Below are 25,344 nucleotides of genomic sequence, written 5' to 3'. Positions count from 1 at the left end.
AACAAAAGAACAATTAATTAAAAATTAATCACAACTGAGTAGGCAGCTTTAAAAAGCCAGCAAAAGCCAGGATTCAACACTTCCAGGACCTGAGAACATTGCGCTAAAATGGGGAAGGTTCTAACCAGTCAGTCCAGGCAGCCATTGTTAAAAAAATTTAAACCCTGACATCACGAACGCCAGTACTGTGGGAGCCCACCAAAATCAGCAAGCATGGGAAAACCCTTTGTGAAGAAGCGTATGGTGGTGCCATCTTGTACTTTTGGAAACCTTTTAAAGTTGAACCTGCATTTTAAAAATTTTAACCATGGATCAAAAATCAATTCTTCCGAATCAATTTGGACTTATCCAAGACCCAGATCAGTCACAAAACTGGAGACTCTGGAGAAAGAAATTCCTTAGCTACATGATTGCTTCAGGTTTGGATAAAGGGATAGAAGCTGAACAAGTTAACACGCTGCTTTATTCGGTAGGCCCAATAGCTGACGATATAATAACTAGACAAAGAATTAACGAATCATCTGCAAAATTTCATGGAGTTTTAAAATCATTCGATGCTTATTTTAACCTCAGAAGCAACAAAATCCTAGAACGGGCTAAATTTAATAAATGTGTCCAGCAGCCAAGAGAACCTGTCAACTCCTTCATTAATGATCTGTACAGAATGGCTGAAGGCTGTGATTACGGAGACCTGAAATCTGAGCTAATCAGGGATAGAATAGTTTTAGGAGTGGTGGGCAATGCACTCTCAGACATGCTTCAAGCAAAGGAAGAGAAGATCTAACCCTTGAGAAGCCGTCCAAATTGTCAGGCAACCTGAAATCTGTTTGCAACAGAGATCCATATTAGGGGGAGAAAGCAAACCGTGGTACAAAGTAGACCCCATTGTCCAGTTAGTGAAACAGCACAGAAACAGGGACATTCCAGGCTAAGAGGAGCAATACCCTAACCGACCAGTAGAGTGACCATCCAGTACTGTGGAGCAAAGCACCCCACAGGCGTGATTAATGTCCAGCAAATTCAGCCCAATGCTTTCAATGTAATTGAATGGGACACTTCGGAAAGCTGTGCAAAGCCAAAACATCGAAACACACAGAAGACCCTAAGAGGATTCACAAGATCAAGACCGCACACCAAGAGGACACACCACCATGCTTCTTGGGTGAGGTCAAAGATCCTGGATTCTCATTCTAGAATGACATCCTGGTTAATAGCCATCTCACAAACTTTAAATTGGACACAAGAGCTAGTGTTATAGTCCTATCATACAAGGAACTGTGGCTGAGAGACCTCTGGCTACGGACAATAGACCCACCACTTTATGGGCCCGGAGGAATCTGACTTCCGTCACAGGCATGATTCTGGAACTGCTAAGGTACAACAGCAAAACCATCGAGTTGATGTACGTCATTCATAACCAGTCGTCTTCTCTTTTGAGCAGAGATGCCTATGTAGCCCTGAATATCCTCAACATTTACAACCACTGTGGTAAATTATACAGAAGTGCAAGTTCCTGAGAGCTCCAACTAGAAAGATTCTCTCGCCTGGGACTTCAGCCTCGATTGCCTTCTCTCTTTGCAGAGCAGGTTTGTTCACTTTCGTTATGGGCGCCAGAAGCCCCTCATTGGTCAGACCAGCCAACCACTCAGAGGGTTACCACGGCACCTCGAGTAGATGACAATCAAGAGAGGAACCAGCAACGAGAAGAGCCCCAACCTCCGGCTCCAACGGCAGTTGGAGAGATAAACCCTAAGACCACAGAGCAGACTCTGCAATCCCCAGCCAGCATGACAGTGCCACAAACAATGCTAGGGCTGAGTAGCAGCCGCCCATTGACAACAGCACACCACACAGCCAAACGCAGATGTGAGCTTAATACCAAGTCACACCCTCACAATAGGAAGAGCCATCTTCCACCCCAGTGTGCATCACACCGAGCTACATGAAGGAAGAGGAGGGAAAAACACTGTAGAGACAAGCCCAGGGTTCGTCCACCCTGTAAAGAGCAGGATAAGCCAACTGCCATCTATCACGACAATTGGGGAATCGACGAAGAGAGATTCAATGCCAAAGAATGGAAAGCAAGGATGGAAAGATACCTAAATGCCAGAACAGCCTCCAATTCAACTAAGCTTACCTGCAGCAACAGAGCCTACCACTCCTCCGATAGTAATGAAAATAAAATATGGAAAGGTTATAAGGTCTCCTGACTGCCTGAAACTATGAACTCAGACTTGAAGGGGGGAGATGGGGTAGTAATAATGATGTAATTCATGGAGTAAACTGGGATAACTTGTAAATATGTTGGATAAAAACTTTTGGGTAGGTGTAGTATAAGGATCTGGCACGTTAAGGGTTAAACATGGGACTGAATGCAGTACCGCTCACACAGTGAGCTAAGAGAACATATGAGCCACACCTAGGAGTCAGTGTAGTATTAGAACTGCATCCTAGCTTGGACCTTTACTGTATTTATGCATGTAGTTTCTAGTAGTTAATAAATATATACTGTTGAACTACCTAAGGCTACGAATATCTTAATAAAACCTACCGAACTACCCCCCAACACCTTACAACATTATTTAAATGAATACTGGTATATTTTAAAAATACAGGTTATATTTTAATGATAGAAATGTGGGAATTAAAGTTATTGTAACACAGTCAGTTGAATGCCATTTGCAGTGGGACAGAAATCTCCTTTTGTCTGGTGGTTATTGGTACTCTTGGTTTTGACCATTTTTAATATCTGTTATGAGTCTCACTGGCATTGAAGGCACTTATTGCCGGTCTCTAGTTGGCCTTGAGATGCTATTGGTTGGTCATCTTCTTGAACCACAGCAGCCCATATGACCAGTGGTTTGATACAACTGATAGACTGGCTTTGCCTCTACAGAGGACAATTAAGGGTCATCTACATGGATGTGGGAGCAGAGTCACATAGAGGGCAAACAAGGTGAGATTGGCAGGTTTCCTTTCCTGAAGAACATTATTGAACCAGTTGGATCTTTACGACAGTCTGACACCTTCATGGTCACTTACACTGAATTTTTATTTTATTTTCCTTGATGGAGTGGATGGGACTGACAAACCAACATACTGGGCTACAATTATTTATTTACAGATTACTTAAAAATTCAGTTTCTCCAACCTTGATGGAATTTGACCTGACATTCATTGATTACTTGTCAGGTAAGGTAGCCGCTATGCTACTGCACTTATACCTTACTATGGGAGATTAAAAGTCAGAATTACTGCTTTGTATCAGTGCATCAAACCCTGGAATTTGGAATCCTCCATGACAATTGAAAAAGAAGCAGCTTAGAATTGTGTTACACATGGTAATTGTGACCTGCAGTATTTTTAATCACCGTTTGTTAATTATTTTCAATAGGGTTCTTTTGTACCTCAGGAGGTGCTGAGGAATGGAAGCGTTCCAGAAAACCAAACAACCAATGAAATACCTGCTCCTCCACCCCCTCCCCCACTCCCTGAAAGCGGGCCAGTCCCTCCACCTCCACCCCCTCCATTGCCAACAGAGACCCCGCAGCCCAGCAACCATCAGCGCAGGCCTTCATCATCTGGGGGAAGTAAGTATCCATGCTTATTTTGCTTTGCCGAAGTCTTATTACCACTTTGGATAGATTATGTGAAAGAGTTGGGGGCTCCTTTCTCTAGGAAAGAAATGGCTGAGGGAGGTCGGTGGGGGCGTGGGCAGTCTAATAGAGGTCTTTAAAACTGTGGGAGGATTCGATCAGGTGGACATAATGAAGACATTCCCACTTGCGCAGGAGTCCAAAACTAGGGATCATAAAGAATTCAGGAGACGCTTGTTTTCTTAGAGAGTGGTTAGAATGTGAAACCTGCTACCAAATGGAGTAGTTGCGATATGTAGTATGAATGTCTTTAAGGAGAAGTTGGATAGGTACACGAGGGAGAGAGGAACAGATGGAAATGCAGATTGTATTAGATGAAGGAGAATCGTATGGAACATAAACACTGACATAGACCAGTTGGGCCAAATGGCCTGTTTCTGTGCTGTAAATTCTGTGTAATTCCATAATAAGGAACATTTTGTCATTGTTTAACTTTTCCCTTCTTAAAATGACCAAAACCCAGTTTAACCAATACATTGACTGGTTGGATCTTTTTGTTTTATCCTTTCACAGGATGTGAAAGAATTGATCTGGAGACATTCAAAGCTATAGCTATAGCATTGAAACTATCCCTGTATGTTTCTGAGTTAAAACCTGAGTTCAGGATTGAGGTGGCTTGACATCAAACTAAACTAAGGCTCCGCGGCCTTCTTCAATTCTGGTCATTTTATTAATGTGACAACACTGATAACAGACACATTGGCCTTTACCGTTAATGCAAGGGGTAATTTTGAGAGACGAGGTTCCCACTATGAAGTCTCGCTAGTGTTGCATGGGATAGTGGAGTTAGTGCTACAACATTGCGGCCCCCATTTTACAGTAGGTGCAGGCTGCTGGTGGAGCTGTATGCCGTGGATATGATGTCTGAAAATTACTTCACTGCACAAATGACTGTGTAGATCTGGTGGAGTCAGCATTAGGTGAAAATGGGGTACTGTGAAACATGTTGAGAACAGTATTGTCAAGCTGCATTAAACAAGTAAACAGAAACTCATCTTGGCCTTTTCATTTGTTAATGAGTCACTATTGTCCATTGATATATCCCTGTATTAGGAAAATAAATATTTCCCTTTGCGTATTGAATATCTTTTTTAGAATGGCATGCTATTGATTTATGGTATGAATACACAAGGGCTTATCTGACATCTCTTAACAATGGCTGATTGGCAAATTCACGAAAGCTGAATCTATGATTCAAAGGAAAGCTTTACATAAATGTTTCCTCCATCTATTCTCTTCCCGCTACCAAACAAAAAGTTGTCCTGTTATCACGAAAGTGAAAAAATTAAGCCAGATTCATTGAGGCAAGTGAACACAGCAGCAAACACACCAGAGGAACATGCTGAGGAGGCAGATTGTCAAAGTAGAAAATCCACTGAAAATAATTGTTTTTCCAAAGTTCCTCAGACTAATTGCGATGGTTTGCTATTAGATTCTTGCAATAAATAATATGTACTGTTATGATTTCATGTAAAGAAAAACCTAGCCAGCAATAAACCAAGAGTAAAAGTCCTTCACGAATATTGAGCCAATGAAGTAATTTGTGTGTCTGATGTGGCCATTTTATATAGGCCCATGCGGCCATTTTGTTTAGGCCCATGAAGGCATATTCGGTTGTTCTTCTTTCTTGACCTTGTTTTATTTACAAATGTTCCATTTATGTGATGCCTCTTTTCTGTGTCCTAGCATTACCATAGTGGGTATTGGTGAACTATTGTGAGTGTTTGCAATTACAACCACAAGAAAAATGATTTTCTTATTGTTTTCCAATTACGTTATTGCATGGCAGGCTGAAATCCTTATGGTGTAGTGGGAGCTGCCTTAATAGTGTCATTCTACTGACAGAGTATGTTGCAAGCACTTTGGAAAATAAAGCCTCTGTTGTTCTGTAATTTCTCATCTCTGGTAATTTAACATGGGTATAAAATGCCAGACACTGTTATAATAGAATGTGTAGCCATACACAATGGAAGAGTATCAGAAATGTTGTCCTATCTATAATAGGAGGGGTATGTCATTAATAGCCCGCTTCATGTTCACTGTCTACCCTGGTGGTATGCCACTTTGGAATGCCCACCTTTCCTTGCCTGGTACAGTGGGATGAGCTTTGCCATGTGTTCTCTGAGAGTGATGCTCTGCACTATACACTTCCATTTCTGCTGATTAACACTGACATGGATTTACTGCTTCCTGACCCTTGTGTGCATGCAATGCTTATGTGGACGCATCTGCAGCAGATGAAAAGTAGAGTGTTGATTTCCCTATAATGGACAAAACATGCTTTTGTGTTGTAATTTTAAGCATCTAACTATGAAAGATTTGTAAAATCTCACCAGGTGAACAATTGGTCCATTTCGTGCCAATCCCTGATGCATAATAAATTAACTAAGGTGTCTTTCACTCTACTTTTACTTTCTTTGCAATGCTGTTGGCAAATGACAGTAAGTTATTAATACTTATGAATAGAACCAAGGAGATTCCTTTATCCACTGTAAGTCTAAGGTTTTTTAAAAAATGTTTTTTCACTGGGGCCGTAGAGCTTTTTTTTTCCCATGGAGTGCCCTGGGCAATAAACTGGGGCTCCACTAACACCACACTAATCTGGCTGCTAGGAGATGCAAGTACAACTCTCCATTATATTCTCTGTCCCTCGAGATTGAAGCTGGGATGTTTGAGGCGGACATTTTGAAGAGGCTGCTGAAGACAAATTTGAATTTTTAACTAATGGCATATGCAATGTCACTGACTCCTAACATTAGAATAGCGCATGTTGCTAAACTGTAGTGAGGTACAGGACTGGAACCGCAAGAAAAAGGTTAACTCCAAGGAATTTTGGGGATGCACATGAAACTTGGATCCTTAGTGCTCTGTCGCAACATCTTTTAATGTCCTAAATAGCACAAACCGCTAATAAGTTTTTGAAATAATATTTGAACAAGTTTGAGCTTCAGATACTTGGAATATTTAAACAGCATTTAATCTAATCTTGAAACCATACTGGAAATTGTACTCACATTTATTTACTTATATTACAATAGTAAATAGACTTCCAAGCATTCGATTGTAGATTAATTGCTTTGGAACATTCTGAAAAATGAGGCTCTACCTAAATATAATTGGTTTCCTTTCTTTAATTCCCTTCTTTTATTTCTGAAAGAATATCTTTGTTTGAAAAGAATACGACCTATAAAACAAAAAAGCATTCAAAAAATCAAGGGCAGGATTTTTACCTTGCTGACTGAGCGCAGCGGGTGGGCCCAGGAGCGGTTGTGAAACTGACTGCCGCCTGCGATCGGGCCCCGTCCGCCATTTTCACGCTGGCTGGTCAATTAGCGGGCAGCCGGCGTCAATCGCGCACTGAAACGCTCAGTGCTGCCTGGGTCGGGGGGTGGGGGGGTGGGGGGGGGGGGGTGGGTGGGTGGTGGGGGAGAAGGGCGAGTGCGGAAGGCAGTGCGTGCATGTGGGTGCACCCAGTGGAAGCTCCCTGAAGGCACAGAGCTGCCTCAGGGAGCTGAAGATTTTTGACACGAGAAATAAAGACCTGGAAAATGAGGAAAACATGTGCCTTCATGTGACTCCGTCACGTGAGCAGGGACATGTTAAAAATGAGGTTTAAAAGTTTTTTTTTTAAATCAATGGTTGAAACCTCATCCCGCCTGTGGATGAGTTTTCGCAAAAAAACGCAAAGGCTGCTTGGCCTATTGACCGTAAGGTTGGACAGGCTGCGAAAAATTCAATTCAATTAATTGATTAAAGGCCTTAGTAGGCCTCTTAATTGTTGGCGGGCGCGCTACCGTCTCACGCGCGCGCCCGCCGACCGAAATATCGCCTGAATGCGCCATGACATCGGGATGCTATTTTTCTCCCATTCGGGTCAGGCGCGTGCCTGGCCCGACCAGGGAAAAATTCTGCCCCAAGGCAACTTGCCGTGAGGTGTATTTTAGTGATCTCAATCCTGCCCTCACACGATATCCATGAACATACAGAAGTGACAATCCTGAGCTTTTCTCAATTTTTAGCCCAAGGTTGCTGAACCTAATTGCGCTGTCACCGCTAACTCAGCAGTGGGCAGATGTAGAAAACCACAACTTCCTATTCAAAGTAGAGAAGGGAAGTTCTCCCCGACTTCCTGGGGCTGATATATTTCGCTTCGCTACCATTACTAAACCTGGGCATTTCTCTTTGTGGGAGTTTGCTGTGCACAAATTAGCTGGCACATTTTCCACAACAGTTGCTTCACTTCATAAATAATAGGTTGTAATGTGCCGTGGAACATCTTGAGGTTATGAAAGAGGCTATTTAAATTCAAGTTTTTCCTTTACATATAAAGGCCAGTTCATCAAGGCTGCACTCCTGGTTTATAATGGACCAAAATATGATTTCTGCACCTGTCCAGTGAGAATTATCTTCAGGAATTCACGGAATTTAATTTTTACCCTGTTGTCAGAAACAAAGTACTTCACTTGTGGGAACAAACTGTGCTGTGATTAAAAAAAGCAAAAGCTGGACACCTGCAATACAAACAGAGAATACGGGACATACACAGCAGGTGTATCTGCGTGTGAAAGACGAAGATGGGTGAATAATGCAGGTGTGTTCTGATGAAAAGGTGACACATGAAACATTCACCTGCATTTTCTGTTTTGACAGAGATGTGCTGTTGTGCGCAATTCATTTAAACTTTACAACAAAGACCTTTTAAAACCCATTCTCAGGTTGTGGGCAGTGTTGGCAAGGCCAGTATTTTATTGCCCATCCCTAGTTGCCCCCAGAAAGTGGCGGGGGGCCTTCTTCTGAAGTCGCCAATAGCGATTTTGATGCAGCCGGGTGGCTTGAGGCCACTTCAGAGGGTGCATAAGAGAGACCCATGTCTGTGTCCAGAATCATAGGAAGGGCCTTAGGATTTCAGTAGGAGCTTTAGGAAGTCACGGCTGAGCAGTCATCCATTGAAAATTGGTTATAAGATGTGAGGTCCGGAATCATATCGAGGCCAGACCTGGTAAGGACAGCAGACTTCTTTCACTAAAGGACACAAAGTGAACCAGTTGAGCCTTGACATGTGTGAACAGCTGTGGGGCGTGGTGGCCCAGACTGCCCACCTCCCCTCTTGTCAGCTTGCGATTTTCTGCCCATCAAGAGGAATGAGAATTAAAATACAAGTGGGCGAGAGCAGAACAGGAACGTCGCAATGACCGAGACACATCCAGGGAGATGATGGGCAGAATCTTTTCCCTTGTCGGGTGGGCATGCGCCTGACCCCAAATGAGAGTGAAATAGTGCACGGTGACGTTGGGCGAGCTCCCCGACATCATCGCGCACTTTTGCGATATTTCGCTCGGCGGGCACGCGTGGCTGCTGGGACAGCGCCCGCCATTAGTTAAACAGCCACTTAAGGCCCTTAATAGTGCAATTGTCTGATATTTTTCAATGCCCGTGCGATTTTCTGCTCGTCACACGGGCAAAACGGGCAGGCAGCCAGCTGACATTTCCTCAAACCTCATCCAAGGGCGGGATAAAAAGGGCCAGCAACATTGCCAGTTGGCTAGTGAGCAATTTTGGAGGCAGTTTGTTGCTGGTTGCTTATTGGTACTTGGCAGCTTCATCTCTGTTCGGGCCTTCATTGTTAGCATTTCCAGGCCTCATTCCAGGACTCATTGCTGTCCGCCAGGCTCCTGGAGGATTCTGCCCTTGTGGACCCTTCCAGGTATCAGACAGTTTTCCCTTACCCTGGTAATGGGGATTGTGGTCTCCGCTAGAGGCACCTCCTCTGAGGAGGGAGAGGGACAGAAGGGAAAGGAGGCCACGTGTCCCTGTGCAGCTTCCAAGAGAGAGACCTGTGGGAGGAGAGGCGCAGGCACAAGGGGCGCAGGGTCAGCAGGTAGTCCAAGGCGGAAGGGGCCGCAGAAGACGCCACTATCCTGCTGCCAGGGTTTACAGGCAGCGATGCAGCTACCTCAATATATCCGAAGTGCAATGTCGAAGGAGACTCCACCTCTCAAGGGAGACCATCACCTCCATTTGCCAGATGATTGGGCCTGAGATCAGCTCCGACTGTGTGGGTGGACACCCCGTGCCAGTGGCGCTGAAGGTCACAGCAGCCCTCAACTTTATGCCTTTGGCTCTTTCCAGGGCTCAATGGGGGATCTGTGTGGAGTCTCCCAATCAGCTGTCCATAGCTGTGTCAAGCTGGTGACAGAAGCTCTATTTAGGCGGGTCCTCACCCTTATTCTTTACCGTATGGACGAGGCCATCCAGGCTGAGTGAGCCAGATGTTTTGCAGTGATTGCTAGGTTCCCCCGCGTCCAGGGTGCCATCGACTGTGCACATGTGACCATAAAGGTGCCAGTGGATGAGCCAGGTGCCTTCGTCAGCAGGAAAGGATTCCACTCGATGAACGTGCAGATAGTGTGTGACCACAGGATGCAGATTCTGTAAGTCTGTGCAAGGTACCCAGGCAGCTCCCACAACGCGTACATCCTGAGACCCTCCCAGGTGCCGAGGCTCTTCAGTGCTCCAGTTCGACTGGATGGATGGCTGCTGGTTGACAAGGGCTATCTGTTGAAGAGGTGGCTCATGACGCCTCTCCGCCATCCAAGAACAGAGGCAGAGAAGTGTTACAATATGAGTCATGCCTCCACAAGGGCCGTGGTAGAAAGGACCATCGGTCTTCTCAAGATGCACTTCCGATGCCTGGACTGTTCAGGGGGAACACTACAATACCCCCCAGTGCAGATGTCACTGATAGTGGTTGCACGCTGCGCTCTCCACAATCTGGCACTGGCAAGGGGGAATCCACTGGAGGAAGAGGATCTTGACACAGCTGCACAGGCCACAGAGGATGAGTCTAGTGATGAGTCGGAAGAGGAGCACGGTGAGGAGAACGCTGAGGGTATGGAGACAGACCTCTGTGTCCTTCAGGGAGGCAGGGACACCGGGGATGCCTTGATCCAATGCTCCTTCAGCTAGGCTGCCAAAGATCAGCTTCAACCACATGCCAGGGCTGCCTCCTCCATCCCGAATGTCTGAAAGGAGCCTTTCATCTGAACACAAAGAACACTCAGTGCCTGCGCAATAAAGTTCAGAGCCACTTGCATCCAGCATTACATACTGGTGTTCCCCGCACCAATGAAATAAAAAGCTGAAGCATACTCAGGTCATAATGACAAAACCAGATTTATATCATTTTGACATATACAGACTATTTACATCAATCTCTCTGGTCTGAAGTCCCAGACCAGTATACATTAACTGAGCATAAATGAACAGAAAATCACCCATGAACAGTCCCTGTTGTGCACATGGTGCCTTTAACTTATGTTTACGAGTGATACATTGTGGTGCCCTCCCCCCACTCGCTGGAAGTGGCATTGGAGACAGCTGCTGACCCTGCTGTCGTGTTGGCCTTGATGACTTTGGTGGTTGTCCTCTGGCCAGTGGAGCTTGTGCTGGCCCCGCCTGGGAGGGAGCGGCCAGTGCCATGGCTGGCATCTCCCCAGTCACCGCAGCCTCATCAGATGCCACGGTCACTGGCAGAGGGGTAGAAGAGCTGCTGCCCTCATCCGGAGTGCCGAGAGGAGCCTGCAGAGATGACAAGTAGCTCGTGCACCAACGTAAAGTTGCTGTAGACCTCCCTGCACACCATTGATGGACGGGCACCTAGCTGGGATACTGGGTGCCTCGCCAATCTCCCACACTATCATTGACCACCTGTGTGAGGGCTGCAGGTCCAAGCGCAACCCCAGGAACCCCTCATTCTGTCCCTGGAGCTGCCTCTCCATGAGAGTTGCCACTCTCTCAATGAAGGAGGCAGTGCGCTCACCCTTGATGGACAACACAGTGCTGACACTCCACATGGTCTCCTCCATCACTGAGACCATGGCACGCAGACCCTCATGGATCTCCGCTAGATCCTCCCACCCATCTCACAGCATCTGCCAGCCTAAAGGACTACTCTAGAGGCTCATCATCAGCCTTCGACTCAGCATTGTCCTGGTCCCCAGCAGTCCTCCAACTGCCAGTGCCCTGGCACTCTCTGCCTCCACCTGCACATCAAGCGAGTGTGTAATGCCCTCACCGCTATGCATCAAGATACTAGCTGCCGTTCTAATGCCCACCAAGGTGCTGGTATCTGCACTTGGTGCCTGCTTCAGAGAGCGGGTGTAACGCAGGTGCAGATGATGCCTGATGGTCCGCTGGCATCAGGGGTGGTCCTTCGGTGTCCTGAGAGTGAGTGCGAGTGCGTGCTGGCGAAACTAAAAGAGAGAAGAAGGACATGTCATCAGTTTAAGTCATCACACTGTCACTGTGCCAGGCACCCTGGTGAGACAATGGAGATGTGCATCACGGTGCCATCATCTTCCAATGATCAATGGGGACTCCAGGTTCGAGGCTCATATCAAGGAGGAGACTACACTAGAATGGTTGCACAATTCGAGAGCCTCACCTCTGTGCACTGTGCCCTTACCTTCGTCTGACAGCCCTGCCTCTCCACGCCCAATCGCATGGGGAGAATGCTGGCTCTCTAGCTCAAGGGCATCCTGCTCGAACCTGGAGAGCAGCAGCAGGTTGGGCTGGCCTCTGCCTGTTCGTGCCCTCTCTGCTTGGTTATGGCTTCTCTTCTCCTGAAACAACAGAGGAGCATGGATTAGCCCACTGTCTACCTGCAGCGCCATTGCAGCCTGGCCAACCCCAGCTGAGGAACACCTCCCAGGGCACATCCAAGTCATAGCCCTCGAGCCACAAGGCACTCAGTCCAAGCAGCCAGGGCTCAGCCCCTTGGCCAGCACTGGCATGATTGTCAGTTGGCAGTCAAACTCTAGCACCTCTGAGGTACATGGGGTGGGGGGACAGCCAGACCTTAAAACTTCTGCACACTGACCCACGCCAACACGGTACTCACCCTTCCTGACCGCAGCAGGTCACTGAAGCGCTTCCGGCACTGCACCGATGTGCGCCGCACCACGTCATGGCTGCTCACCTGGGCTGCCACCTCCTCCCATGCTCTCTTGGTGAGGTGCGGTGGCCTCCTCTGTCCACCTCTGTAGACAAGGGTGTCCCTCCTGGCAGCCACCTCCCTGCAAGAGGATGGCGAGACATTCATCGGAAAAGCGGGGGGTGGGGGGGGTGGCGAGTGCCCACCCGACTTCCCCCTTGCCCGGGTTTTGCTGCCGCGCTTGAATGAATCATCCAAACGGCAGCCACGCTTCCTTCTCTGGCAGCCTTCCTAGCCTGCCTGGGTCTTCTTTATACCGGCCACCGGGTCGCCATTGGAGCTGGTGGCCAACAGGCCGACGCCCCCGTTCAGCCCTTTCCTGGCCAAAGGCCCAGCGTGAAATCACGTTCGGGGCCTGACCGTGTGCAGCAGTCACTTTCGGCCCGCCCGCTGTGCCCGCCCAGCGAGGGCAAAATTCAGCCCTAACTCTGGAATGACAGCCTGCGAACAGCCCATTGAATCAGTGTCAGTGGAAACATTGAGAGACATTTTCCATGGCAACAGCAGCAAATTGTCAGAACAGGTTAGGATGAGGTGGGATTGCAAAGTGACAAAGATTGTTTTCTAGTTTAATGGTTTGATGTGAATAAATCTATTTAGTTAATTGCATTTTCCTTGGCTTCAGAACCTCCACAATCATTTTGATAATTGTGTAACTTGTTATGTTGTGCTTTTGTGTCTTTGACCTTTCTAACAGCTTCTCTTTTTCTCCTTCTGCTGTCTCTTTTGTTTCTCTCTGTTGTTGTGGAACTGCTCTGTCCCTCCTGCCTGCTGTCTCTACACTGTACTGACAAACAATGTTCCCTCGTGTCATCATTTGCTTGGATCACGGCAACACGTACCTCCTGCCATGTGATTTCCAATTGTGTAACATTTCTGTCAATGGTCGGTGTGCACGGGGACCGGCAATTCCCTTGCCCTGCCTGCTTCTCCCCCCCTCAATGTTTCTCTCCATCTAGGAGGCAAAGGGCGGAGGCTAATTAAGGGTAAGTAATTGATCGTAGTCCTGCCTACAAGCTAGTTAGTCCTCGGTAAGACGGTGAAAACCAGGTGAGATCACGCTACAGAACTGGAGGAAACGCTGATTTAAAGCAATCTGTCCTGATCTCCTGTTACACCAAAGGTGGGTGGGAATTAATTCAGACTTTCTACTCTTCATTCTGAACTTACCAGGTTTTCACTGTTCCAGTATTGTCTCGCTAAGTAGCTTCAGTGCAAAACCTGTATATATGGCTTTAACTTGCAGAAGATTAGTTTTTAACTTGATCTGCGTTCACATTTTTAAGAAATGCTTGTGTGTTGTAATGTGTTTACTCTAAATGCAGCATAATCTGTATTTTTAGAGTAAAGTGCCCTGGGTATAAGGACTGTTTCCTTCATAAATTCATTTTATATCAGTGCTTATTCTTGTTCCAAGTCCAAATTCAAAGACAGATAATATAAAGAGAAAAGAAAAATTAGAGTATCTGCTGTGTATTGAGGTAAGCATAATGTGTGGCAACATTATAAATCAGTCATGAAGACTTCCCCTGTTGAGTGTTCCGTAAACATTATTTTAAGATCAGAACATAGGATTTCAGTAGGACTGTTAGGAAGCCACTGCTGAGCAGTCATCAATTGAGAATTGTTTATAAGAGAGTGAGGAGAGAGTTCAAAAGAAATATATTTACGCAGATGTTGTTGGAGCTTGGAATATTTTGCAACAAGGAGCGGCTGAGTAGTAGACTGTTGCATCTCTTAAAGAAAGAAATGGATGAATAATTGGAACGAAAGGGAAGGGTGCAGGGCAATGAATTGAGTTTTGGACTGTGCTGACAAAGAGAATAGAATGGGCGAAATGCCCTCATGCGTTACTGTAAGCTTCTATGATTTATTATACTGAATTGCAAATGGAGGAATCTTCATAAATGCATTTGAAGGCTGTGTCACTGACCACAGGAACCAGAGGAATCCTTATCCCATTATTGGATAATAATGGAGGTAGGGTATGATGTATAAATGTTACATTTGTGTAGACTGCCCAAGATGGAAACTAGATGCGGTCATATCAATAAGATGGACTAATGAATTTCCACGGAAATTTGTCTATGCACTGATGCTGTATGAAAGGTTTTAATTTGAAGCAAGTTTCCCCATATTTCATATGTTTCCTGTACGACACAGTGTGAAATGCACTGAAATTTTGCAGCTGTTTAATCTCCCACCCACTCTGCTCAATTGGAAATTCAGAAGCGGCCATTCCCAGATGTGACTTATTGGTTCAGCACTGCTCTGGGATAAGTGTGCAAGCTGTGTGAGTGTATAGGTCAAATACAGGAGGGTATGCTCTTTGGGCCCATTTAAAACAGTATTCGTTTTGTAGTCTTGTTTGCCTGGGCTACGGAGTGCCAATAAGGTTCAATTTTGGCCCACACCCATGTTGAATGAGGAAAGAGTGCTTGGGTCACGAGATTTCTTCAAAAACATGGACAAAGGATCTAGGACAGTTTGTGAGAATAATTGGGTTCTCTGCACACTCTTAAACTGGATAAATACCTAGGAAGGGAACATAGTCTGCGACAGTATTCCAATTCGGACACTTAACTTGTTGCTGCTAATCCCTAAATTCCTAGGCCTTTAGCTCTGGAATTTCCATGCTAAATCTATCCACCTTTCTCCCACTCCTCTTTTAAGAAAATCCTTAAATACTATGTCTTCAACCAAGCTTTTGGTCACCTGTTCTAATTCCTCCTTATGTGGCTTGGTATCAAGTTTTGATTGATAACACTCCTATGAAGCAACATTGGGACACTTTCCTATGTTAAAGGTGCTATAGAAATGTAAGTTTAATTGCTGTCTCCCCCTAGTGGCTTTGACTAGATAATTCATAAGGAGAGAACACCTTCGCCCCTCCTATTCTTCAACTACATGCCACCCCTCAATAACATCATCCAAAGGTACAGCATTAATTTTCACATGTACGCTGATGACACCCAGTTCTATCTTACCACCATCTCTCTCAACTCCAACACTGTTGCTAAATTGCCAGCACTGGATGAGCAGAAATTTCTTCCAATTAAATATTGGGAAGATTGAAGCCATTATCTTCAGTCCCCACTCCAAACTCCGTTTCCTAGCTCCTGACTCTACCCCTCCCCCTGGCAACAGTCTGAGAGTAAGCCAGTCTGTTTGCAATTGTGATATCACATTTGACCCCAAGATGAGCTGCTGATCTCATTAATGCCATCACTAAGACCACCTCTTTTCACCTCCATAACATTGACCTGACTTCGCCCTTGCTTCAGCTCATCTCAGAAATCCTCATCCATGCCTTCACTAGCCATAGACTCGACTATTCCAACAACCTCCTGGCTGGTCTCACACATTCTGCCCTCCATTGAGGTCATCCAAAACACTGCTGCCCATGTCTCAACTTGCAACGAGTCCTGTTCTCCTATCGCCCCGGTGCTCGCTGACCTACATTGGCTTCCGGTTAAGCAATGTCTTGACTTTAACATTCTCATCCTTGTTTTCGAACCCCTCCATGGCTTCTCCCCTTCCTATTTCTGTAATCTCCTCCACCCCCACAGCCCTCTGAGGTATCTGTGCTCCTCTAATTCTGGCCTCTCGTGCATTCCCAATTCTAATCGCTCCACCATTGGTGGCCGCGTCTTCAGTTGCCAGGGCCCTAAGCTCTGGAATTCCCTCCCTACACCTCTCCACCTCTATCTCACTTCCCTCCTTTAAGACACTTCTTAAAACCTACCTCTTTGACAAAGCTTTTGGCCGTCTGGCTGAATATCTCCTACATGGCCTAGTGTCAAATTTTGTTTGATTACGTTCCTGTGAAGTGTCTTGGGTTGTTTCATGATGTTAAAGGCACCATATAAATATAAGTTGTTGTTGTTCAGGAGCCATTTTCATGTTCCCACTGAAAGACTGGGCAATCGGAATTCCAGAGAGGCATTCTGCATTTCGCTTCTGCGCTTCTTTTCCTTGTTTCTATTAGACACGTCCTCCATTCTTTCCCTTTTCCTCACAATCAGCTGTGAGATTCAACTGTGCCCCGCTAAATAATTGCTCTATTCAGCCACTAAGGTGGTTTCACGGAGGCCAAGCCAATGGTACCAGCTGGACTATCAGACAGTTACATGTTGAGAATATAATACTGATGTATGATGTAATAAAATGGGCTTTAAAAGGTTTCTTAGCATGCTTGAATGGATGGTCCTTCTCAGGAGAGCAGCTTGAGTTATGTTTGGGATTGGGGTTTCACAATATCAGATCCGGAGGGGACTTCTTAGGGTGGATACCAGGAGGATGTTTCCTGTTTTGAGGGAGACTAGGACTGAGGAGCACAGTTTAAGAATAAGGGGTCTCCCTTTTAAGGTAGAGATGAGGAGAATTTTTTTCTCTCAGAGGGTTGTTAGTCTGTGGAATTCTCTTTCTCCAGAAAGCAGTAGAGGCCGGATCATTGAATTCATTCAAAGCAGAGTTAGATGGGCTTTGATTGACAAGGGAGTCAAAGGTTATGGGGGAGGGGCAGACAGGATAGCGGAGTTGAGATCGCAACCAGATCAGCCATGATCTTATCAAATAGTGGAGCAGGCTGGAAGGGCTGAATGGCCTACCCCTGCTCCTAAGTCCTGTGTTCCTAACTGTTAAGTTTGTTATGTATGCTATGGAGTAGTTTCCAAATGAGAACTGGGGGCCATTGTCTCAGCTAGGGATTGACCATTTAGGGCTGAGAGCAGGAAAGGTTTCTTCACTCAGAGGGTTCAAATTTTCATAATTATGTACTCCAGAGAGCTGAGGATACTCAATTGTTGAATACGTTCGAGGGGGAGATCAATAGATTTTCGGACACGAAGGGAGTCAAGGGATACGGGGATAAATCGAGAAAGTGCTGAGCTCAAAATCTTATTGAATGATTGAGCAGGCTCAAGAGATCATGTGATCTACTCCTGCTCTTATTTCTTGCACTCTTAGGCTACTCGTTGTATTTTATATTTTTTTATATTTTGTATTGTCAGCCGTGGCTCAGTGGTAGCATTCTCATCACTGAGTCCCCCTCAGGAGGCTTGAGCACAAAAACCCAGGCTGACACTCCAGTGGAGTATTGAGGGAGTGCTGCACTGTCAGAGATGTCATCTTTTGGATGAGGCTTTAAACTGAGGCCCGTCCACGCTCTTAGGTCGCATGGCACTATTTTGAATAAGAGCAGGGGAGTTCTCCCTGGTGTCCTGGCCAATGTTTATCCCTTGATCAACATCGCAAATAAAACAGACTATGTGGCCATTATGACATTGCTGTTTGTGGGAGCTTGCTGTGTACAAATTGGCTGCCAAGTTTCCTACATTGCAATAGTGATTATGCTTCCAGAGCACCTCAATGATTGTAAAGTGCTTTGGAAATGTCCTATGAAAGATGGGATATAATTACAAGTTATTTTTCCTTCTTTCTTTCATCTTTGATCGATAGGGTTAGCCAACAACTCTGTTATCATTGTTTCATGGGATTACCAGCATGGTAGAATTACAAGTCATTTTTCCTTCTTTCTTTCATCTTTCTTTGAATCACTATTGCAATGTAGGAAACGTGGCAGCCAATTTGTACACAGCAAGCTCCCACAAACAGCAATGTCATAATGGCCAGGGAATCTGTTTTATCTGTGATTGTAGGTGGTAGATGGCATTGGGTGGATATTGGTCTTTTATTGTCTAGTAATGGATGAGGCATCAGAAGGCAACCAGTGGAACTGTTCAGGACCCCAGCAAGAAGCTTCAGGAGAAACAGTGTGACATTTGGAGAAAGGAAAACTTAAAAAGAAACGCAATGCTCAGTTCATGCATATGTGTAAGTAGACACAGAGCTGCTCTTTTCCTGATGAAATGGCACTGTGCAGCTGGCAGTATAACTCAGTGCTGCCAGTTTACACAGAGCAACAGGCACTAAGCCTTAGTTAAGTGGACTTGGCAGGTTGTGGGTTCAAGTCCCACTTCAGAAAATTCAGCACAAAATCTCTGTTGATACTTCAGAATAGTACTGAGACAGCGCTGCACTGCTGGAGATGCTGTCTTCTGGGATACACTGAGGCCCCAACTCCTCTCCCAGGTAGGCTTAGAAGACTCCGAGGCACTATTCAAAGAAGAGCAGGAAAGTTTGCCCTAGTGTCTTGGCTAATATTCATCACTGAAGAAAAGATCATCAAGCCATTTAGCTCACCACTATTTGTAGTACCTTGCTGTGTGCAAAATTGCTGAAAGTGCATCATTTACTGTAAAGTCCTTTGGGATATCCTGAGGTCGAGAAAGGTGCTTTATAAAAATGTATTTTTTTTCCTTTTATTTCTCCCTATACCAAACCCATACCTGCAGAATAATAAGGCCACTGGATACAATAAAATACTCTCAGGCATCATAGGGTTCAGCCCTTGCACTTCTAGCACACTTCTAGCTGTTAGTACACAAATGAATAATTAATACCTTAAACACTCTCAAACGGGACATTCAAAGCAACCTGGTGCCTGCCTTAATCTCACAAGAAGTTGCTGCATTCATACAGAATAAATTTCATTTATTATTTACTGGCCCAAAGATTGAAAACAACCGCTATCTATACGCATTATTTCAGAAGCTTTTGCAACAGATGGCCAGCCATTCAATGTAACTCTGAGCTATACTGTCCCATAAATAACAAGAGGCACAATCCACAGAAACAACACACAATGAATCCAAATAAAATATTTATTGGCTGAATTGTAAATGCAGCTTTGCCTGACTTTGAGGTGGTGAGTTAAGTACAAATCTTACAGTTACAGCTCGAATCGTGGCTCAACGCAATAAATATTACAAAAGAATATTTTTTTGCCACTTTTCCCTCCAGTTCCCCCCCTTTTCTTTCTCCCAAAGGCCCCTCACGAATATGATACTATTATACTCTCTGTTACTTTATCAAGCAACCATTGTACAAACCCGGAGAGTTGGTTTTAACAAGCTGTTCAGGAGTGGAGAACATCAGATTTTAATCCTATCCTTGTTCCGTACCTAATTATCACCCATTCAATAAAAACTGCATTTATATAGCACTGTACAAGGCATTGGTGAGACCGCACCTGGGGTACTGTGCACTGTTTTGGTCCCCTTGAGGAAGGATGTAGTTGCACTGGAGGCGGTTCAGAGGAGGTTCACTAGATTGATTCCAGAGATGCGGGGCTTGTCTTATGAGAAGAGATTGAGCAGTTTAGGCCTATACTCACTAGAGTTTAGAAGGATGAGAGGAGATCTAATTGAGGTATATAAGATGCTAAAGGGGAAAGACAAAGTAGATGTGGAGCGGATGTTTCCCCTTGTGGGACATTCCAGAATGAGAGGCCATAGTTTTAGGCTAAGGGGTGGTAGATTTAAATCAGAGATGAGGAGGAATTACTTTTCTCAAAGGGTCGTGAATCTGTGGAATTCACTACCTCAGAATGCAGTGGGTGCCGGGAGGGTGAATAAATTTAAGGAGGTGATAGACAGATTTTTAATTAGTAACGGGTTGAAAGGTTTTGGGGAGAGGGCGAGAAATTGGAGTTGAGGCCGAAATGAGATCAGCCATGATCGTATTGAATAGCGGGGCAGGCTCGAGGGGCTGAATTGCCTACTCCAGCTCCCAGTTCTTATGTACTTATGTTCTCTAACAAAATAGATAGAACACCTCAAGGCACTTCATTGGAGCACTCTTGAACTTTATTTTAACTGAGCCACATAAAGGGGAGGATCTTCCGGTCGGCGAGCGGGAGGCGGGGCCCACTTGCCAGCGCGTAAAATGACGCGAGATGATGTCGGATGGAATTCCCGACATCACCCCACGTCATTTCCATTTTCAGGTTGGCAGGGGTGCAGCCGATCAGCTGTGTGCCCGTCAACCTGTCAACGGCCTATTGAGGCCATTAATAAACCAATTTGGGTAATTGACAGGGCTACCCATCCGACCTTAGGGTTGGTGGGCAGGCCAGGAGCCCTGGCGGGCTTCAGAAAAAGCTTGAAACCTCATCCACGGGCGGGATGAGTTTTCATGAGCGTTTTTAAATATCTAATAAAGGTTTCAGTAAAAGTGATGGACATGTCCTAACTCATGTGACAGTGTCATGTGAGGGGTCATGTCAGGGAAATGTTGCTTACCATTTTAAAATTTGGAGCCAATCTCCCTGAGGCAGCACTTAGCCTCAGGGAGATCAGTGCGTGTGCACTCCGGCTGAGGGAATCCCCACCCCGCCCGCACAGGGAGCGCATAGCACTTCCTGGCAGACGTAACAGTGAGCAGGCCTTAATTGGCCCACCCACATAAAATGGCGGCGCACCCCCAATCGGGGGCGCCAATCTGAAGCGCACCTGCCCGTACCCGTTCCTGCACTCCCCCCCCCCCCCCCCCCCCCCCCCAATGGGGGCAAAATTTTCCCCAAAGAGATATTTAGACAGGTGTCCAATTGTTGGGTCAAAGAGGTAGGTTTTAAGGAGTGTCTTAAAAAGGGGGAGAGAAATCAGGGGCAGAATTTTCCCCCCGTTCAGGGGGAAGTTTAGGAGCGGGCGCATGGAGGCGTGCCTCTGATCGGCGCCCCTTATTGTGGGGCGTGCCGCCATTTTACGTGGGCGGGCCAGTTAAGGCCTGCCCAGCGTGACGTCCGCAAGGAAGCGCTGTCCGCTCCCTGTGCGGGGTGGAGGGAGTTTCCTGAGCCGAGAGTGCGCTCTTTTGCACATGTGCATGAAAGAGCGCACTCACCTCCCTGAGGCTAAGTGCTGCCTCAGGGAGATCGGCTCCACACTAAAAAATCTGAAAAATAGAGAAAAAAAAATTTCCCTGACATGTCCCCTCATGTGACACGGTCACATGAGCTGGGACATGTCCCTCACTTTTAAATACACTTTAATTACGTTTTATAAAACCTACATGAAAGCTCATCCCGCCCGTGGATGAGGTTTCATGCTTTTTCTAATGCCCGCCAGGGCTCCCGGCCTGCCCATCCAATCTTAAGGTTGGACAGGCTGGTCCATTAATTAGTTTAGCGACTTTGTCAATGGCCTCAATTGGGGCCGGGTGACGTCGGGAGTTCCGCCCGACATCATCCCGCGTCATTTTACACATCAGTGAGCGGCCCCCCCCCCCCCCCCCCCCCCCCCCCCCCCACTCACCGACCGGGAAATCCTGGCCCAGGTGTTTAGGGAGAGAATTCCAGAGCCTAGGGTCTAGACAGCTGAAGGCACGACCCCCAATGGTGAAGCAATGAAAACCAGGGATGCACAAGATGCCAGACTCAGAGGAGCGCAGATATCTCAGAAGGTTGTATGGCTGGAGGAGGTTACAGAGAAATGGAGGGGGAGAGACCATAGAAGCAGTTGAATACAAGGATGAGGGCTTTAAAATCAGGGCATTGCTGACCGAGAGCCAGGATAGGTCAGTGAACACAAAGGCCCAGAGCTGGTGTCATTGGTTTGGAAAGGGGGTATTTTTGAAAAGAAGTAAAACACTACTCCCATTCAGTATGGAGCTGAATCCTGTTGGAAAGTATGTAAGTGGAACTCAGTTGAAGACAAAATCAAGCCCAGCTTTGTTGTCCCCTCGATTAGATAATTCATACATGAAGAATGACCATCTGTCCGACTTATTGAAAGGCACTCAGTGTATATTAAGCCACCATGCCCAGCAAGTAGGCAGTACCTTCAGGAAGGGGAGGGAGAGAGAGAAGTGGGAGCGGGGGTGGAGGGGGAGTAGATCACCGGGAGATTGCAGTGGCTTTCCTTCAGGGATCTCATCAAAGATGAAAGAAAGAAGGAAAAATGATTTGTAATTCTACCATCCTAGTAGTCCCATGAAACAGTGATAACTGAGTTGTTGGCTAACCCTATCGATCAACCTCCCATTCGTCTACAGCAGATCCAGACACAAGTAAAAATCCCGGTGGTGGAGAACTTTCGGAACCGTAGGCACCTTTTTCCTCCCAAGCATGCTACACTTAGTACATGTCCACCCCCTAATCCAGAGGTGTCAGTAAAATTGTAATTCCCTTAGTCTGCTCTCTCTGATATCAGCACGAATCAGGAATTGAACCTGAGATATCCTAGTGCGTGCTGAATGGTGCACAGAACGGTACCTTTACTAAATCAGGTTCAATCCTGATTCGTGCTGACTTCAGAGAGAGCAGACTAAGGGAATTACAATTTTACTGACACATCTGGATGGTTCCGAAAGTTCTCCACCACGGGATTTTTACTTGTGTCTGGATCTGCTGTAGACGGAATGGGAGGTTGATCGATAGGGTTAGCCAAAAACTCAGTTACATCTCTGTTTACATAGCAGCTCAGAGTTGCTGCAGGCTGGCAGCCATTCAATGACTGTTCCAATTAGTGCTGATTCTCAATAGATTGGATCATAAAACTCCCCCTAATGACTTCTCCTTTTCCCCTGAGGGTTGGTGTATCAGTCATTGTGCAACAAACTCAGCTCTGCTGACATTTACCTTACGTTCTGAGATACTTAGGAAGGGGCCTGTCTAGAAAACTGTCACTGTTTGGATACAGAGTTGACAGTTGAAAAAAACCAATCTGACAGCAAGGTATTTGATGATATGTATTCATTTTGTTTTTGCACCAGCCACGGCCAGCAGCAGTGTCTCAGCAAGAAACGACTTGCATTATCGTTACATAAAATCCTGGGCTGTTGAGACAGAATTTTAAAAATAGTCTTCAGACCATTTCTCAACTTCTATTATGTGGTCAGATGAAAAGGCTTCCTGTTTCAAATCTAGCTTTCCCAGAAAGAGTAATCAATCGTTTAACCTGTCTTCCCATTGCCTGAAGACTTTCTTTAATACTTATGTTCACGAGTTTTGTTTCAAATGGACTGAAGGTTTGCAACAAGCCCATAACTGGGGCATGCTGTTTAATTTGCATTTCATTCCTCAAATTAACATTTAACAGCTCATTAATAATCAATGGGTTGAATAACAGTGTGAAATTTATAGTGGACACACTAATGTGCTTGTATGAAATGCTTATGCTGACGATTTTAGCAAAGGCTGTATATTTTAAATAGATTGGCATCTTCATTAATAAAGTGGACTTTCATACGGACATAGTGAACGCACTAGGATTTCAACCCATGGGTTTTATAAAGTTATATAATTACCTGTTGTCTGGCCCGGTGTTAACTGACTAAACTGTCAGTGACATAGCCTGTTTGGTACTGAGTCTACTCATGACGTGACACTGATTAACATAAAACTCTTAAGGGTTGAACCAGTTTCCACAAGGATTTAAAATGTTAAGCCCCTGGATGTAAAGCTGTCAAAGTGCTGTAACTCCTTTCCCACAGCTCTGTGGAAAAATTCCTTCTAATTGTACCTACTGCATCTGCCATGTCGTCACAGTTTAATAGAAATCACACACACTAATGTCACAGAACTTGCTTTCTTTTGTGCCCTTCTTAGCCTTTTATTCTTCCTTTGGTTCAAAGTTGTGGAAAAAAAGGCTCAAATGATTTAACTTATTTGCACTGGAGAAAAGAAGATTTTGGGGAAATGTGATGCATTTCAAAATAGTGAAAGATGAGGTGAGAGTGAGCAAGATATTTAACTCGGACAATGTACATAGAGTGAGCAGACACGAGCACAAAATTCACAAGTTTTGAGCAAGGTCAGAGATTAGATAAAAGCAGTAACACACAGGATACTGGACTTGTGGAACAGATTTCAGGAGAAAGCCATGGCCAGCTGAATTACCTCAGCAAGAAACAACTTGCATTGCAGTTTGTTACATAAAATTCTGGGTTGTTGAGACAGAATTTTTAAAACATTCTTCAAACCATCTCTCAACTTCTATTATGTTGGTCAGATGAAAAGGCTTCCTGTTTCAGATCGGGCTTTCCCACAAAGAGTAATCAATTGTTTAACCTTTCTTCCCAGTTGATTCAGGATCTGTTGACTCCTTTCAAAGAGAGCCAAATTGCTACCTGTTGATGAAGGGATTTGGGGTTCTGACGCTACTTGTCATTTTTTTCAGGAGAACATCGTGGAGAGAGATTGACGTTGCTTTAGTATAGGGTTAACAGATGCCATTGAGATTGCTACTGTATGGTTGCCTTAAAAAATACTAGGGGGCGATTCTTAGCCTCGGATGGGGATGTCCCCAGAGGCAGATGGGCACAAAAGCCCATGCTGTTGGTGCCAGCTGCCTGGCTCTATCCAGCCCCTGGGCTATTTTCCCAGAGGTGTTATGGGAGGCTACTCGCCCGCAAGCAGTGGATAGGCAATTTATCCAATTAATGGCCTATGAAAACCTATTGTTGGATGTTGACAGTGTCCTCGAAGGCATTGGGTGCCTGGAGATGGCCTCCAGCTGTCAGATTGGGTGGATCCAGCACTCCAGGCTGGCTTAGGGATCCCTTTCAACAATGGAGGCCTGGCTGCCAAGGCCGTTTCTCAACTTAAATTTTAAAGTGCTGGAGAGAGGGTGTCTCCATCTTTGGGTGCCCTCTTTCCCACCTACTTGGAAAGGCATCCTACTGCTTCTCTCAACCTGGAGGGCCTCCTACCTGGCCCTCCAGCTTTGAGATCCCACCCGCCACCCTTAAAAGGATGGTAAACCTGCTTTCCAGCCACTAATTGGCCAATTCAGGAAAACAAAATCACACATTGTTCCCCACTCAGTGCAGGCTTCTGAGTTCCATTTGAACCTGGGG

General features: G+C 45.7%; 1 protein-coding gene across 1 annotated transcript in view; it reads left to right on the top strand.

Annotated features, from left to right (window-relative positions):
- Positions 1-25,344, top strand: part of espn (espin) — a 166,103-nt gene that overhangs the window by 101,386 nt on the left and 39,373 nt on the right. The window contains exon 9 of the mRNA XM_078557879.1: positions 3,395-3,590. Within this exon, the coding sequence (XP_078414005.1) occupies positions 3,395-3,590 (196 nt within the window). The remainder of the gene's footprint in view (positions 1-3,394; positions 3,591-25,344) is intronic.

This window comes from Cetorhinus maximus, chromosome 15 (assembly GCF_964194155.1).
Source record: "Cetorhinus maximus chromosome 15, sCetMax3.hap1.1, whole genome shotgun sequence".
Classification (NCBI taxonomy): Eukaryota; Metazoa; Chordata; class Chondrichthyes; order Lamniformes; family Cetorhinidae; genus Cetorhinus; species Cetorhinus maximus.
The sequence above is the reverse complement of the archived record's forward strand: the minus strand, read 5'-3'. Positions and strand labels throughout refer to the sequence as shown.